The following is a 16,747-nucleotide window of genomic DNA, read 5'->3' on the forward strand; positions in this document are numbered from 1 at the left end:
TGAAAATTGGAATACGCATAATTTGGAGCGAACCGGAATGCCATCTATACGTATCCTATATATCTGACTCTTTGATCCGAGATGGAAAAACAAAGAGGACATTTTTATAGTTAGAAGTTGGCTAAGTCTTTTGATCCTACAATCTCTCAAAACTAGCAAACTAAACAATTCAAAACAGAAGAATGGCTACTTCGATTGATAACTTCGAAGATTTTGCAGGCGACGGGTTATGCCAACTGAAGGTGACATTCCAATCTCATCACCAACAATCACAAAGTCTCGTCTCGGTGGTCCGAAATCAAGAACATTAACCCTTTTTATCTGTTATGCAGACTCTAATGAGTGTAAGCACTCTAGTCATCTTCCTTGCCTTGCCAGTCTGGTCTCCCTAATGTGAACTCTAAACTCGGTGTTGCTTGCAAAAATCCCTGCATCGAATCAGACCCCTGTCGAGAAGTATCGCAAATGGCTCATGAGAATCTCTCAGTCCTCACTAAGATGAAATTAAAAGAGGAAATAGGCATTTAAAACGTCGAGATATCGTAGTCCATCCACACGGGTAAGTTTGGTTAAAGATCTTAAATGATTACCTCAATTCGGAGACTTCTTCGACGGGAGTGGAAGGAAGGTTGTCTGAGTCCATCCCCATCATCAGTTGGATTCGCCGGCGGGCACACCTCTGGTCTACCGCTGTAATTGATCCAGAGCAACAATTTTTAGCTTGTCGATCCTATATATGGACATCTGCTTAAATGTACTAAACCCCAAAAACTCCATACTTGGACAGGCCATAGTGTCCTTTAACTTTGACGATCACTAGTCAATCTTTTCTCTCGCATTCTCTATATAATGTACAGAAGACATTATTGCATGATCTGATCTATGGAATCTATGTCTTGATTCTGTTAAAACATTTTAAAGTGAAGTCTTTACCTATTTTTACATTACACAATAAACCTTAAGCTTCACAGTGAAGGCATTGACCACTACTTGGCAATTTGTTATTCTGGCAATGCTACAAAGAAACGAAAATAATAATCTCTTGCAATCTCCCCCTCTCAATCCTTCAGTTTTATACTAACTACACACACACACACAAAAAGAAGAAGAACAAAACTTCACACGTCAGATCTATCATTTTTAGGTGTATCGTGAAACTTTAGTGACATTGCTACATATTTTGACACCCAAAACCATTGAAAACCAGCAAAACAAGACTCTTGGCGACTTTTTAAACGATGACGTTGTTAAAAGAAAAAAAAAGGGGGGGGAAGGAGAAGTATCAATGCGTCTGAGAAATTATTAATAACACTGTCCACATTAGAGTAAATAAATCGGGGACGCAGCATGGGCTAATTCACAGGTTATTGCATCCTAGAATGCGATGGAGTTGGCATTTGATTTGGCTAAGTACTGCTCAAGGAATGAAAGAAACGTGGAAAGAGAAGGAATAAATGTAAGAACAAAAGATAAAGCTAAGGCTGACATACGGTAACTCTTTTCCCCTTCAGAGATGGTCAATGTGCGTTCATTTTTCATGAGTATTGTGTCGTACCATGCAAAAGAAAAAGGGAAGAGTCGAGGCTTATAATTGTCAGTGTCGGAAAGCAAAGCTCATGTGATTAAATTTGAGACTCAAATTACATCAGTAGCACTACATGTTTCAGTGACAAACTAAACTAGGATGTCTTCACCCGTTCATCAAAATTAATGAACTTTGTGCTGGGACACTGTCGTCTCGATAAAACCACAAAAATAAGTTCAGCAGGGCATGGCGCATTGCCATTCGAGGGGACTAAACAGAGATTATTACCTTGACGAGTTACTCCATAGAGTGGTAGCGGAATGTGGATCCATGTCAGGGTGCGCGGATCCGTCCAGTGTCTTCCTTGGATCGGCAAATCTGCGTGAGCTGTGGTCACTCGCATTATTACACATCGGCGAAACATCCTCGTCTCCGGACCCATCCGATTGGCCTTCAAATGTTTCGACCCCAAATGAATGAGTCAGTGCTTGGACACCAGAACGTGCAAGGCCTATAGTGTTCTATAAATGTACATGTACGGGGTCGTTTACATCTGTGATTGTTTTGTTTTCGGTATCCAAGGAAGTTTTTCTATACGGGCATTCCAAAAAAAAAAAATTGAAATTTCTGCTGTCATGTGTGAGGTCTATTAGGGAATAAAACAAAAAATGAGGAAAGAGAGTTTCCGAATTTGTGCTTGGAAACATTACGGGCAAAGACACCCTAAGATTAAGGGAAGCGGAGGACTTTCTGTTTTCTTCTCTCTTCTCTCTTGTCTCTCTCTCTGGTGTGTTGCTTCTTTGCTTCTTTGGTTTGAAAGAAGAAAAGTGAAGGAGAAGCAATGTTAGCGTTACCTGAGGAAGCTGCAGGTTTGTCAGTTGTCTTAACAGTTCGGTACATCTGCAAAGAAAAAAGTCATAAGGGTTTCAACTTTTTCTTATGACAGAACTCAAGCAGAATACTATGCACTGATATTAATGTGGACAGCCAAAAAAAAAAAAAGGAGGGAGGAAGAAGAAACGTTATAATAGTAATGCCCATTATCCTCTTCTCTCTCTCTCTCTCTCTCTCTCTCTCTCTCTCTCTCTCTCTCTCCATGGTCTTCTGGGCATGTCTTGGATTCACCATTAATCACGAGGTTGACGTTTGATAAAAGGTAGTAATGAGCTGTTGTTATTGAAAAATGATGGCTTTTCTTTTGTCTGCTATCATCTTGTCATCTCTCTCTCTCTCTCTCTGAGAGCAAGAAGATGTCTGGTCTCGGTCATTCATGCTCTTGTCGTAACAGTCCTTCACTTCATTCACTCGCTCGCTGCAATTTCTCAGGGGTGGTTTCGCTCAAGGATCCACAGAGACCCTCACATATCTTGAAGAGAGAGAGAGAGAGAGAGAGAGAGTTCAGTTGTTTCTTGGGATTATTGTTACCTGCAAATGGCTCTTGACATGAGCAAGGGTGAGATCTTTGACATCCATGAGCTCAAGAACCGACTTCGGAGTAGCTCCTGAAAACTCATGAACACCAATATAAGATCACTGTGAAAAAATAGATTTGAAACATGACACGACCATAAAAAGGATGAATACAACTGAATAGACATAATAGCAGCAATCTGAAAGAGATTCCAGTACTTTCATGGCCTCCTAGGAGCTCGACGGCATGAACGAATCTGGCGTGGAGCGTGCTCGTCCACCGCATCCTGGGGGCCCTCATGCTCCTCTTTACCGGGAGCTTTGGCACAAATCTCGATCTCATCATCCCATGTGCGGCCTCGGATGATCCGATGACTGCATACTGACTGTGATGATGGTGGTGATGATGATACTGGTGCAATTGGTAAGCTGATAATCCCCCAAATCTTGCCGTCGCTGGTATTTGATATCCTGATGACGAAGCATCGGGCACTCCAGAATTTAAGATTGAGAAAGGATTTAAGCTTCTACCAAGGTAAGGGGCCGGCGAGTGGAACGCCGTGGAGGAACACGATGATGAAGGCAAAATGGACGGTGACCAAGAGGAATAAGGCACTTGTGGGAGGCAAAACTTGGGATCCTTCTCTCTTGCGCACTCCGTGGGCAAGAACGGGAGAGAACGGTTCTGATAGACCGGGATCCCTTTGATTGGACTTGCGCTGTCCATCACATCGACCGGAGAAACCCCGCCATTATGACCCTTCTGGTAAGGGCTATTCGGGAGCACATCTTTAGCTTCCACGGAGAAATTCATCCGACGCCAGTTCCCGCTGTTGCCGATGGTGGCATTCGCCGGGTGTGCTAGAGAAAGCTCGGTGTGGGCATGTGAGCCGACCCGGGCTGAGCAGTCCCCGCTTGATCTGAGGGCTTCACCTCTGCTCGAGAGATCGAAGCTCTCATCTCTTCTGTCGATGGCGCCATGGCGGATTGACCCAGAGGAAGGGCCTGCGCTAGGCAGGCTTATGTGCAAAGAAAGATCAGGAGCTGGGTTTGAAGAATGCTCAATGAAAACCCCTTCCAAGGGCATCTTTCTCCCTCAAGCTAGGTTTGGGTTCCTCCTCTCCAGCTACTTTGCTTTTTCTCAACGAGACTCGACTGTAAAGAAACTACAATCAAACATGCATAAAGGCTGAAATCTCATAACTGGATCTCCTAGTCTTTTGCTTCTTCTTTCTCCTTTTCCTTTTTCTTCCGGGTCCTCGTGAAAGGGTATGCAGAGGAAAAGCAGCTCAAAGGGAACAACGAACCCTTAAATCTAGCTGCTCACAGCAGATGGAGGGTAAGAACACAAGAGAGGGGAGAGATGTATGATGAAGCAAAAGGGAAGATACAATTCATGGCTTTTTCACTTTCTTCTGCAACAGACATGCTCAAAAGAGAGAGAGAGAGAGAGAGAGGAAAAATGGTTGGAGGAGAGACTGATATTGATGCATGTGCTTGTTAGCAAGTGATGGACAGCAACAGTACAATGTATAAAATAAGAAATCCAGAAAGTTCATAACAGAGGAAGAAACACTGGTGGGGAATCGAGTCCTTGTGTTCTTCTCCTTGGCCTCGGAGTATATCTAGGAAAGTGACACTAGAGAAGGCAAGGTCAAAACACGCGAAAATGCACAAATAATATCCATTTTCTATGCCAAAATACCAACACTACGAAAATTCGAAGAGAAAAAAAAAAGGAAAAAGGAGATAAAGACGGTCGCTTCAGATTTTCGTACACATCCCGGAGACGACGGGATAAAAAAAAAGAATTTGAGATAGAGACAAAGGAAACCCTCATGTGCGATTCCTTTTCCCCCACTCTCGTCGCTCCTCGCCATAAATATCCCACTATATTTTTGCAACTTTCTCTCTGCTTTTGAATTTTACCCACCAAAAAAAAGATAGTCCCGGGGCGTACCGTCCTCGTCTTCGTCTTCGACAAACTGATTACACATGACACGAGCAAGATAATATTTGCTTAATTGAGGTGCTTAACAAAACCCTTTTGAAACACGGTCCTTCATATTTAAAGATCGACTGGACGGGGGGAGAGTTATTATGAATGGGGCGAGCGGGCCTAATTCTTTGTTCATGATAGGGAAAGAAGAAATTTGTATCGGATTGTTTAAGCTCATTTCCTACTAGATTATATGCGTGGAAGAAGAGCATCGAGGTTCGAAGAATCTCATATTCATTTCATCGGATCGATATAGCTCGTGAAATAACGGGACGATTAATATATGATATCTGCACGCAAATACGAACAAGTCTCATAATATAAGTTAAAAGAAGGAAAAAATATGGTTTTGGTGTGTAGAGCCATTGACTTGGGAGTGACCGATGGTTTGCTTTCAAAGGGAGACAAAGGGAAGCTCTATGTTTAATTATTTCTATGTAAACCTTCTAATTCTCTTTCCTTCCTCCCAAATATTCCCCCTTTCTAAACTGCCTACCTCCTTGTCTAGCATTTCTGGGTTTTATTATGTCCTCCACCACGTGACCGTCCAAAAACCCTTAATTTTAGCTTTTGTGCTAGGGCTTCCTAAACCCTAGGCTAAATCCATAGTTTATAATAACCAAAACCCCTCCCTTTCTTATATCTTGCTTAGAACGATAATCTCTCTCTCTGTCTCTCTCTCTCTCTCGGGGCAACCCTCTGGAAATTACAGACTCTGTCGTGGCCTTGTCGTCACTAATGGGGATTCGTTGCGTTGCAAGTCTTTCCTTGGTTCCAATGTGAAAATCACCTCTTGTTGAATGAAAATATAATCATGGTCATGCAAATTTTCCTTGCGTTAAATTGTATTATACTACCGACTTTTAAAATTAGAGGTGATCGATTCCCGGTCCAGTCTGGTCCCACTCAAGAACCGAGAACTGGATCAGAGGGATCGGCTTCCGGGCAGTCCAACGAAACTGGTCAAGGTCAGAGTTCACAACTTCACACCTTTAGTTCGACAAATCTTGATAGAGAGCAAAGCACAAAAGCATAATGGATTCGTATATAGGTCAGACTTGCAGCAACTAAATGCTAGCAGAGAACAAAAGCCCGATGGTTGAAGACTTGAAGTCACAGATTAATATCGCGAGGAGAAAAGAATTGGGCAGGAGAGGGAGTGAAAGAAAAAGACTCTTTTATGAGACAAAGCTTCAATCTTTGCATTACCAATGGCGTTTCACCTAGAAAAAGATCCGTGCCCAGAAAGTTTTTCTCCCTCAGGAATAATACGGAGAAGCCAAAAGAGACCGAGCTTGACCTGTGGAGTTGAAACTCCATATCTCAATTCAAGTCAAAAGGGAGAGAGCAACAGAGAAGCCTGTCAAGGAATTGCTTCAGAGCAAAGAGCAATGAAGTGATGATTCTCTACCTCGCTTCTTACTCAGAAAATTATTTGGGAAGGTCGACGCCGAACCCAAATGATGGAGAAATAGAAACTCCTCCATAATAATCCCCACCCTGTCTCTCTATGGTCTGGAAAACTCGAGCAAGGAGAGAGAGAGAGAGAATGACACAATGAAAATTTCAAGATGTCAAAAAATGGTGGACAGCTAATCGGGCTCTTGTTGCTATTAGAGCTTGATATTTGTCTACTTGAAACTTTAGGGGATTAGCAACTGCAGTCAGTGATGATGGGCTTGAAGCGATAGATAATTATGTTTATAATAAATTACTCGGTCCGATTGAGCAGTTCTCGATTTGGTCGGTCCATCTTCCTCTCTCCTATCTAAAATCACTCCGGTTCATCCTTTCATATCGTTCTTGCTCTTATTTAGTCATATAAAAATTTTGGCACTGCACAAAAAAAAAAAAAAATAGAGATGAAGTTCTAATTTAGATGAAAAACTATTTCTTACGATGGACTGGAATCGGACATTGAATCCGTTATATAATAGGAATTTGAAATAGAGTCGAATCTGCATGTCTTATATGGAGAAAAATAATAGATCATGTTCACTCACTTCTACCATAGTTGCCTTGCCTATATCGCATTCACAGTCAATTTATTGTTATATTGATATTATCGAATCGTTACTTCATTTAACAGCTTAAATATCAAAATGATTTTTTTTATATAGCTAGAAATAGGGGGTTCTAAGTTCAGAATTTCAACCTATGTTTGAGGGGAAGTGCTCCGACAAATTAAAAATCAAGTCACACATAAGTTGGCCTTGGTAGTTGGTACCTACATTTCCTCAATCCCACCATCGACCATGGCCTGGCCATCATTACCACTATCAAGTCCAACACTATTGCTAACGGTCTCTCTCTCTGTAGCACTATCTTCCATCAATCACCATGACTACCATTACTCACCAACCTCTCCACGCTTTGATCAATGACTTTGCGTATGGATTAAAATGAATGAGTTAAGACCCAATAGAAAATAGGGTACCGTATAGATAGATCAACAACTAATTCTGTCTTGAATTGGACAGCTTTTTTCACAAGAAAATTCTGATGTGGCTTGCCCAATTCTGTAAAGACCTTAATTTCGCTCTTATCCAAAGCAATTTGTGGTAACATGTATAAAAGATCATAAAGGTATCACCCTCCTACCATCGGGCGTCACCGGTCGCGGTCGAATTGCGCAATAGCTGCCAAATGGATGCATAATGCATTTACAAATAATATTTTAAATCAATCTGTCATGACTCTACTTGATATACAAAGGCTCTTATTAACGAGGTCCACGAGACACTTGTCAACCATACCTAATAAAGAAATAAAGAAAGGTTACCAGATGCGACATATATAAATTCTCAATTAATACTACATGATTAGTTATTTAGTTTCATTAGTTATCTATTTTTCTTTGTCATAAAAATAGCCTATGTGAGAGATTAAAAATTTGAGAAAAGGTAGATCGTTGGAGAGAGAAAAAAAAAAGAAAAAAGATTCCTCTATCATGTCCAGGTGATATCGAACAATCTACAATTAGTAAAATGTCGTTTCTAAATCAAGAGCTTAAGATAAAATCGTGCAAAGCACGGGTAAGACAACTACTTGGCTCTAAAAAATTCAATTCCTAACGACTCTACCAATTCCTTTTGTGCTGTTCAAGTCGTCTCATGCGAGCTAGCCAAACGAGTATATGACTCAAAATCGAGTTCGCCGCTTATTGAGGTTATTGCGAACAACATTTGCCAGATGGACCGTCATGATTGTTCATTACTTATTTTCCAAAGTTTTACTTAATTCCAATTCAGTTCCACAAACAAAATGAATATATCAGGAATTGACCATATGGTAAATTACAAGTTACATATTTTTACAGCTGCACGGTCGAAATTACCAAGGAAAGGACAACGGCAGAGGAGTCCTGGAAATTGGACCAACAGTGTCGGACGACGAATCAAGTTCCCCAACACGCACGAAGAAAAGATAGGAATCGATGTTGACGACAGCCTTGGGGGAACTTTTTCTGTTGTGTAGGGTGGTATGAGCAGAAGATTTGATCACATGTATGTCATTTATTGGTGGTCAGATTGACAGGAATGTATGGTGGAGAATATGGAATAGCTCGTACCCTTCATACTTTGCTTCACCAACAGATTTATACCTTTTTTGTATGATCTCATTCGCCCCATCAACACCCAGTTGCTTTCTAGTCTAGCACGCATCTTTTTGACATAAGCACCCACCCTAAAAAAAAAAATTTGATATGAACATTGGGGAATGACGTGGATTTAACCCCTTAAATGATCATGTGTAAGCTATCAATTATTTGATGGCAAGACTTTCTGATATTTAACTAATTAACATAAAAGACTTCAATAATTCAATACTTGATCTCCAAAAATGTCCCTAACCTCTTCGATAGACCGGTCCAAACCGGCCTTCAACACATTAGCCAGCGTCCCCACCAGCCCTAGAATTGACTTCGGCACCACTCTGTCCGCCATTGATGAGGACGTCAATGTTCTCCCTCTCTCATGCCCCCGCGCCAGATAGATTTTCTCTCAACCCTACAGATTTCTGTGGCACACTATATATGATTTCGGGGTAGAGAAGGGGCCATGGGGGTGGAGGTGGAGGGGACAACAACAATGACGATCCTCCGATTCTAACTAGCGATTGGGGCCCTAGTGGGTGATAAAGATCGCCATCATACAGGGAGAAGAGCTAGAGAGAAAAAGAAAGAAAAAAAAGAGAGACATTAAATATTTTGACAGTGTGACGATATTCAGGAAAAGTTTGAGTTTTTTGGCCATCTGATTAAATCTAAGCCCTCTTAATTTGTTTGCATGATATTTTATTCAATCGAGAAGTTATACTAAATATATCAGTTTATCACGATAAATGCAGGGTATTCCAATTTAATGCATTTGTATTCACATGTGTCTACACAAGCGAGTGTTTCTTATTAAACCTAAGTGCTTGGCCAAGTTTGGCCAAGTTTGACCAAATTTGAACCTTGTTCATGAGAAAATTACCAAAAAAATTCTAAACCTATTGTAATTGTGCAAATTCGGTCGTAAACTTTTTTTTTTTTTGTCTATTGAGTCCTAAACCTTTTGCATATGTGTCAATTCAATCCTTCCAGCCAACTTGCCAAGCCGATGCTAATGTGGACGCCGGCCGGTGTTGACATGGCAATTTTTAGTAATATCTTAATATTTTTTGAATTATCTATTTCTTTTATTTTCTTTTCTTTTTTTCCTCTCCTTCTTCGTCCAGCTTGTCATCAGATTGTTGAGGTCAACCTTGCTTAGTTATGTTGAGGGCAAGGTCTACCTCACACTCTCCAGTGGCTGATCGCTAATCCGGCAACCGTCTGGAGGAAGAAGGAGATGAAAAAAAAGAAAAACATAAACAAAATTCTATAAAAAAAAATCAAAATATTAATGAAAATTGCCACGTCATTGCCAGCTTGCCAAAGTTTGTTAGCACAAGTTAGGAGTGTGAAAAACAATAGGAAACCGCTCAGACCGCCTAGAACCGGACTGAACCAATCCAGGATCCAGTTTCAATTATTGAAATCAGTGAGTACCGGTCCGATTTCTGGTTCTAGGCGTGGAATCGCCCACCCAGAGCGGATTTGTACATCCATATATGCATACATGCATACATGCATTTCTGGTCTCTAGCCGACCCTTATACAGTTTTACTCTCGGTTCTCAAAAAAGAAGGAAAAGAAACAGGATGCCACAATCCTTCATCCTAGGTTGGTGCCGTGTCGTGCGCACCATCTTCCTCTTAACAAAATCCAACTCCAAAACAAAGAGAAGCAGCTAAATAAATAGGACTGAGTTTGGTATACACTCCCAGTCAACTAGGAAGTACTAGAAGAAATGTGACAGAATGCAAATCTGTAGGCCTTTTGGCGTGATGACAAATGAGATGACTAGGCAGCGCACATAGAAGTGCCGCCTCACAACGCAATCATATTGGTCGTCTGTTCATTTAACACGGACTAGCCATAATTTTTAATTGTAACTGACAATGACAAAACTGAATCGCCTTAACTATTTTTTGGTTCCATATCAGATCAGTATACTCGGGATGAACAACAAAAGGATTTCTATTATACTGATAAAGCTTGCAAACATGATGAGCACCCGAGATTGTAGTGATTGTAGAGAGGTTCCATGGACCCACCTAGGTACTAAACCGGACGAGTGGTCCGGTTCTTGGGTGATTTCCGATTCCCATTTTGTGGAACTGGCCCTTAATAGGCGGTTCCCGATTCCAGGATGGGAACTGCCCACGGATCACCCCTAGCACAAATGGAGAATATTTATGACTTAATTGCCAAAAAAAAATTATTTAGGACTTAATTGATATAATTGCAATAAATTTAGAACTTTTTTGATAATTTTCCCAACAAATGGCAGTCCTTTGATTTTGCCTTTGCTAACACTACTTGGGATATGATAAATTTGGCAAGTGCCAAGTGCTCCTCAAGCACCTCCAACATGGAATCATCGTCAATTAGGCACTGTTTGTTTCAGTAAGTCATTTTTCTGGAAAATAACGATATTTTTCAATGTTTGACTAAAATCTAAAAATGAATTGAAAAATATTTTCCTTTGTTTGGTATGGAAAATCGGATTTGATTTTCATCCATGCAATCATTTTAATAATTTTTTTATTTTCTTTTTTCTTTTTTTAAATTCCAATGTTAACTATTTTTTATTTTTTATTTTCTTTTTATTTTTTTTCATTTTCCATCTTCTTCGACCGGTTGCAAGCCGGGCGAGGTGGGGCCTCGAGCCTTCCCGGAATCGGGCAAGCTCGAGCCTCACTAATTGGGTGAGGCCTCGGGCATCGCCATTCTCTAGAGAGGCTCAACCTCACTCGAGGCCGATATGAGCTCGACCTCACTAGATTTGGCAATGCGAGCTTGCCCAAGTCTTGCCGCGGCGAGAAGCAGCTCGCCGGCCTTGGGCGAGGTCGCCCTTGCTTGTGGTCAATCGCAGTGCCACTAGCATAAGAAGAAAAAAAGAAAAAAATAATAAACGGAAAAAAACACAAGGAAAAGAAAAAAATTTCTAAAATAAAAAATAATTAAAAATTCATATTTTTTAAGATAATTAAAAAGAAATGAATGTCAAAGAGTGAATGGAAGATAGATGAGGAAAAATGTTTTCTTCTCCTCAAAAAGAAGAAAACATTTTGCTCATTTTTTAATGTATTTTTTTTTTTATGGATGGAAAATATTTTTCTTGACTTGTTTATTTCTTGCGAACCAAATGATGGAAAATTCGAAAAATATTTTCTTGAAAGTTATTTTTCGTGAAACAAACGGAACCTTAAACTTACTATTATACTCTAAATCCCAGTTAATTAGGTGGGGCTTACTCTCAAATTCTCAATCTAGTAAGTCTGGTCCCGATACAATGTCCATTCAATTATTCATCGCTTAATGCTGCTACAATTGGGAGGAGTTTGGGTTCGGGACGACCTAGAGACTAGAGAGTGAATTCTGTCTTTTCATAAGCAGTTCGAAATGAAAGGACCCGCCACGTTGATGGTTGGCACCTTGACTACCACTACCAACCAAAGGACCCCCGAAGTGAATACTTGCAGAGCCGCTTGGCTTTTGCTGTTCCTCTCTTCCATCTTTCCATATAAATCAGCTAAATGCCATCATCCAAGTCTTCTTCCCCCTTTTTTTTCCTGATTAATCAGTCCTTTACTCTTACACTCCGTTTATTTTTTGAAAAATGAACAATTTAAAAAATATTTTTCCAAAAAAATGTCGCTTCTACCTCCTACAGCAATGAATAAACGGAAAATATTTCTCCATTCTCCAAAATATTTAGACATGAATTATTGGCGACAATGAAAATATTTCATCAGACAATTTTTCATAAATTTTAATTTTCTTAAGCAAAATACTTTTTTTATATTTTTATTTCATTTTATCTTTTATTTTTTCCTTTTTTTTCCTACCAATTTCATTGAGGGTGGCCAAGTGACCCTCGCCCACAGCCCGGGAGGGCCTCAAAGCTTCCACCCAATGACCAGCCCTCACCTATGACTAGCGATAGTCGACCGACCACCCTTGCCAGCCATGGTAGGAAAAAAGAAAAGAAAAGAAAGAAAGAAAAAAGAAGATTAAAAAACCATAAAAAAAACTATTTTCCAAAAATAAAAATAAAAGTTTATTCGCATTAGCGCCAGCCGTTCTATGTGGTGTTATCGGTATTCACATCAATGATTTCTAGCCATAACTGGTTAGGAGTATATTGGTAAATCGTCAAAAAGTTTATGATTAAATTAGTCAAATTGAAAGGTCTATGACTGAATTGACACAAATGCAATAGGTTTATGATTTTTTTGCTGTAACTTCCTCAAATAAATTATAAGTTATGATTCAAAAATGTAAGATAAAAATAAGGGTAATGTTAAACAAATGACATAGAGTTTCAATAAATAATAAAGATAAAGAAACTTCGTCCTTCGACCAAAAAAAGAAAAAGAAACTTCATCCATATAATTGATTAATTGACTCGTCTAGGCGTTAATTAACAGTGAAAAATATCATAACTATAGTATAAGTGTTCTGAATAATTGTGTTATTATTTCATGTAAATAGAGTGGTAGGCTTATGCGATACCCTTAAAGTTTATGGTCACTTTTAAAGTCGTTATTTACTCTCAGAGTGTGTTTGTTTGAGTGAAAGTGTTTTTCGAAAATTCGTTTTCCAAACTGTCACCCATTTGGTTCACCAAAGTGAAAGTTAATTGAAAATACTTTGCAAAATGGCTCCTCTCGAATTTTTTAAATTTTTTAATATATTAAATTTTATGTTCTTTTTTCTATTTAATTTTTTTATTCTTTTTCCTTTTTTCTGTCCCTCAACCGGTCGTTGGGCTTTGGTGACGATCGGTGATCGGCCATAGGCTCGGGCCGGTGAACTCGAGCTTGCCTGGTAAGGCTTAGCCTTGCCAAGATCGAGTAAGGCCGAACCTCATCAAATCCATTGAGTCTCAGCCTCAAGTTCGGTGAGTGGCAAGGTAGAAGAAAAAAAGAATATAAAAACAACAATAAATTATTTAAAATTTTGATTTTTTTTTCCAAAATAAAGTAATGAGATTGAAATTATTTGTCAAATGAGAACCAAACAAAAAAAAAAAAATTTCGGTCGCATATCATCAAATAAAGGAAAACAAACCGTTTTCGTTAAAAATGATTTCCTAAAAATCATTTTCTTTTTGCTGGAGTTTTACGTAAAACAAACGTACCCTAATCAACAATTGCGCATATAATTAACTATTTCATGCACACAAATCAAAAGATAATCGCTCTGGAGTGAGCAAAATGCAGCAAAAGGAAAGAAATTCCAAGAACCGACCCCATCGTCTCCATCACGTTGGAACTACAAGATTATTCCAAGGACGCCTCAACATCCAAGGGTCGCTGACCGACCACAAAATTCTATTCAATAAGTTAAATGCATTAGCTATCTACTATTATGTTGAGCAGTAAGGGTCGAAATTCGCAAAATAAATAAATATTTGCTCTCTTTTATCAAAAACTTTTTTCGTAAAATCTCGATTGCCTAGTATTCCACCAATAAGCAATCCAAAATTCAAGACATTTATTAGATGAAAGAGATCCACGAAGTATGATGGAATCATTTCAGATTTGAATTTTTTTTATGCTAAATGAATTTTTTTTTTTTCACATCAACTTCGTGTAGACCTTAATCAATTTCAAACTCTAACATGTTGAAGATGAGAAGGCAATAGCTGTCGGCACCCAAAAGGAACAAAAAAGAAAGAAAGCGTAACAGTCCTGCTGGAGCTCCTGCCACGTGGGACAGCAGTCAATGGCAAGCCTGGCACGTGAGCCACTTCATCGCCCCGACCTATTTAATCTTTTACTGCAATAATTGCTGTAATGATGGTGTCGAGTCAAGATAAGTCACCGTGAAGATGGATGAAGAAGAAGGTCAGATGTGATAGGATTGTGTGTATGTAACTGAGGAACTCAAATAGACGGGAGCAAGCCTTCCGCCACTGTCGTAAAACCCTAATTCCAAGCCAAGAAGGAAAAGAAAAAAAAAGGTGATTATTGAAATAGCATTTGTTATACTAAACTATCCCTAAATATTTCATTGATACAGGCGACCCAAAAATAATGGACATATTATTTATTCTCGTGCACATATAGATCAATCAGTTGAATCTCCAACATTGCTAGGCATAAATAATTCAGCATAAAAATTTTATAATCAGGATTTGGTTAGTATATGATTGATTCATGAAACTAATAAAGTATTTCAAGGGTATTGGAAAATTTTACCTACTGAAAATAAACGTCGTCACAATACGAAATGTTAATGGTGCATCGTCAAAAAGAGAAGTCGAAGAGAGGTGGATGGGATCGAAAAAACTGACACAAAGCCTTGAGGGATTGAAATCGAAAGAATGGATTTATATGTATGATTTAAGTGCATCAAACATATTGCAGGCATTTCACACGGTTCTCCCGAATTCAAAATGATTTTATATTGCTCCGGCTAGCTATCCACCTAAACTTTAATTAACCTCTCACTTTGACTTATTAGGTTAATGATTCTTTAACCTAGAACGGATCTTTCCCAGTCATGAAGTACATCGAAAGTAGTAATACAGAAAATAATCACATCGAGAAGAGCGCAGTTGCCTGGAAATGGAAGAACCGAACTTTCTTTGGCTTGTGCTTCTCTCTCTCCCAAACGTCGAGTTGATACAAGATTTGTGGAAGCTAGATTCCCGGGGGGTTGTGCTTGTGTCCCATGTGATGTCCCTCACGTGACACATTTATGTGAACATCTATCTCTTTTTAACCCATGAATATCCATCACATAATAATGCATGCACGCACAACCAGCAAAACTAAAGTACAAAAACAAAAACGAAAGATACTATAATTTTGTTCTTCTTTGCTTAATAATTATTTTGCATTATTATTATTATTATTATTATGCGGGTACGATCCTCAGGTCAAAAGAATATATCGGAGAATGAAAGTCTCCGATGATTCCGCACCCCCACCTTCCTTCCTTCCTCCTCTCTGGTTTCGACTCTTTATCTTGTGCTGCGCTGCAACATTCTTGTCGGATCCCTTCTTGATCACCACCAGCATTACTGTCCCATTACCAGCTGTCCCTGCTCACGAGTTGTATGCCTTTGCGTACGCACAGTAACGTATGTGTTTTTCGCTTTGCACTTTGGATCCCACCGGGCCGGGTCGATGGATATTCGGGGAAACGGATCTTCAAACCCTCGACGGTTGCCGGGTCAGGGAAAGAAGGACGGGATTCTTGAACTCTCGGTAACCGTCGGATCAAGAAAAGATCGAGCCTTGTCCGTCAATCGTGAAGTCCATGAAACTTTTGGATGTTACGACATCTTTATATCGGAGTTGCGAAAGGAAGACATAAAAAGTCACGAACTGTCCCTTGTGTCGTATGGCGTGACACAAACACACTCGGGCTACAAGATTATTAGGTTAATGTGTCATCTGCACTACAAGGAGTTTGAATTGCATCAGAGACGATAGGATTCATGTGGATCTCACATGAGTTCTACCAAACTCGATGATCCGTGTTTATGCTAATATATTCAATAGGCTCCCTTGAAAGTTACTCCTCTTGTTTTTTTTTTTTTTTCCTCAAAATCTGGTCAGCATAATCTTGTTATCAAGAACATGAAGTAATTACGAGGACAGATACCAACATTAGCAAACGTAGATATAACATGAAGTAATCTATCTGTTGCTTTCATAGACTAGAAAGAGAGAGGATCCAATGATGTCGGACAACTTTTGGAGACTCCTAAATCTGGCGAGAGATTTTTAAGGAAACGCCGGATTGCTCTGTCTTCCTTGGGGAGTCGACGCACGTAATCAACTCTTTTTTTTTTTTTTTTGCGAAAACGTGAGAAACATACGATGTGTATTTTTTTTTTTTTTTGAAAAAGACCAAGTATATCCTCTTTATGTGATCCTGTCTTTTCTTGTTTGGTAAGAGTAATCCGAGACCTATCCATCAAGGAAGTGAGGAAAGAGAGACCACAACTTTTTGATATGTTCTTATGGTATTCTCGTATTAAAGACATAGGAGTGACCTAGCATGATCGTTTCACATGGGTTCTGTGGGAATAGAATGCTGGAATGGCATTTTTTTTTTAAATCGTTAAAGGTCCACATCCTGGAAAAATTCTTCGTGATTGTGTTGTCTTCTTGGGTTTTATTTTGTAGCATTTTCTTCATTTATTTAGAAAAATTATTAAAAATTGACCACATCGGCGTCGGTTGCACCACATAGGGACGGC

At 39.4% G+C, this 16,747-nt stretch overlaps 1 protein-coding gene across 4 annotated transcripts in view; it reads right to left on the reverse strand.

The window, feature by feature from the left end:
* LOC115734240 (transcription repressor KAN1) overlaps window positions 1–16,747 on the reverse strand; it is a 25,745-nt gene continuing 8,998 nt past the window's right edge. For 2 of the 4 annotated variants that reach the window (XM_048274543.1, XM_048274542.1), the window contains exons 2-7: window positions 3,155–4,171; window positions 2,951–3,027; window positions 2,380–2,425; window positions 1,814–1,976; window positions 591–690; window positions 1–446 (exon numbers count right to left, since the gene is read on the reverse strand). In XM_048274543.1, coding sequence (XP_048130500.1) covers window positions 354–446; window positions 591–690; window positions 1,814–1,976; window positions 2,380–2,425; window positions 2,951–3,027; window positions 3,155–4,022 — 1,347 coding nt within the window. In that variant the 5' untranslated portion in view covers window positions 4,023–4,171 and the 3' untranslated portion in view covers window positions 1–353. Of the gene's footprint in view, window positions 447–590; window positions 691–1,813; window positions 1,977–2,379; window positions 2,426–2,950; window positions 3,028–3,154; window positions 4,394–16,747 lie in introns of those variants that run through there. The other 2 variants (XM_030665034.2, XM_048274544.1) reach the window with 2 other exon arrangements.

The sequence above is a fragment of the Rhodamnia argentea genome, chromosome 2, assembly GCF_020921035.1.
Source record: "Rhodamnia argentea isolate NSW1041297 chromosome 2, ASM2092103v1, whole genome shotgun sequence".
Taxonomy (NCBI): Eukaryota; Viridiplantae; Streptophyta; class Magnoliopsida; order Myrtales; family Myrtaceae; genus Rhodamnia; species Rhodamnia argentea.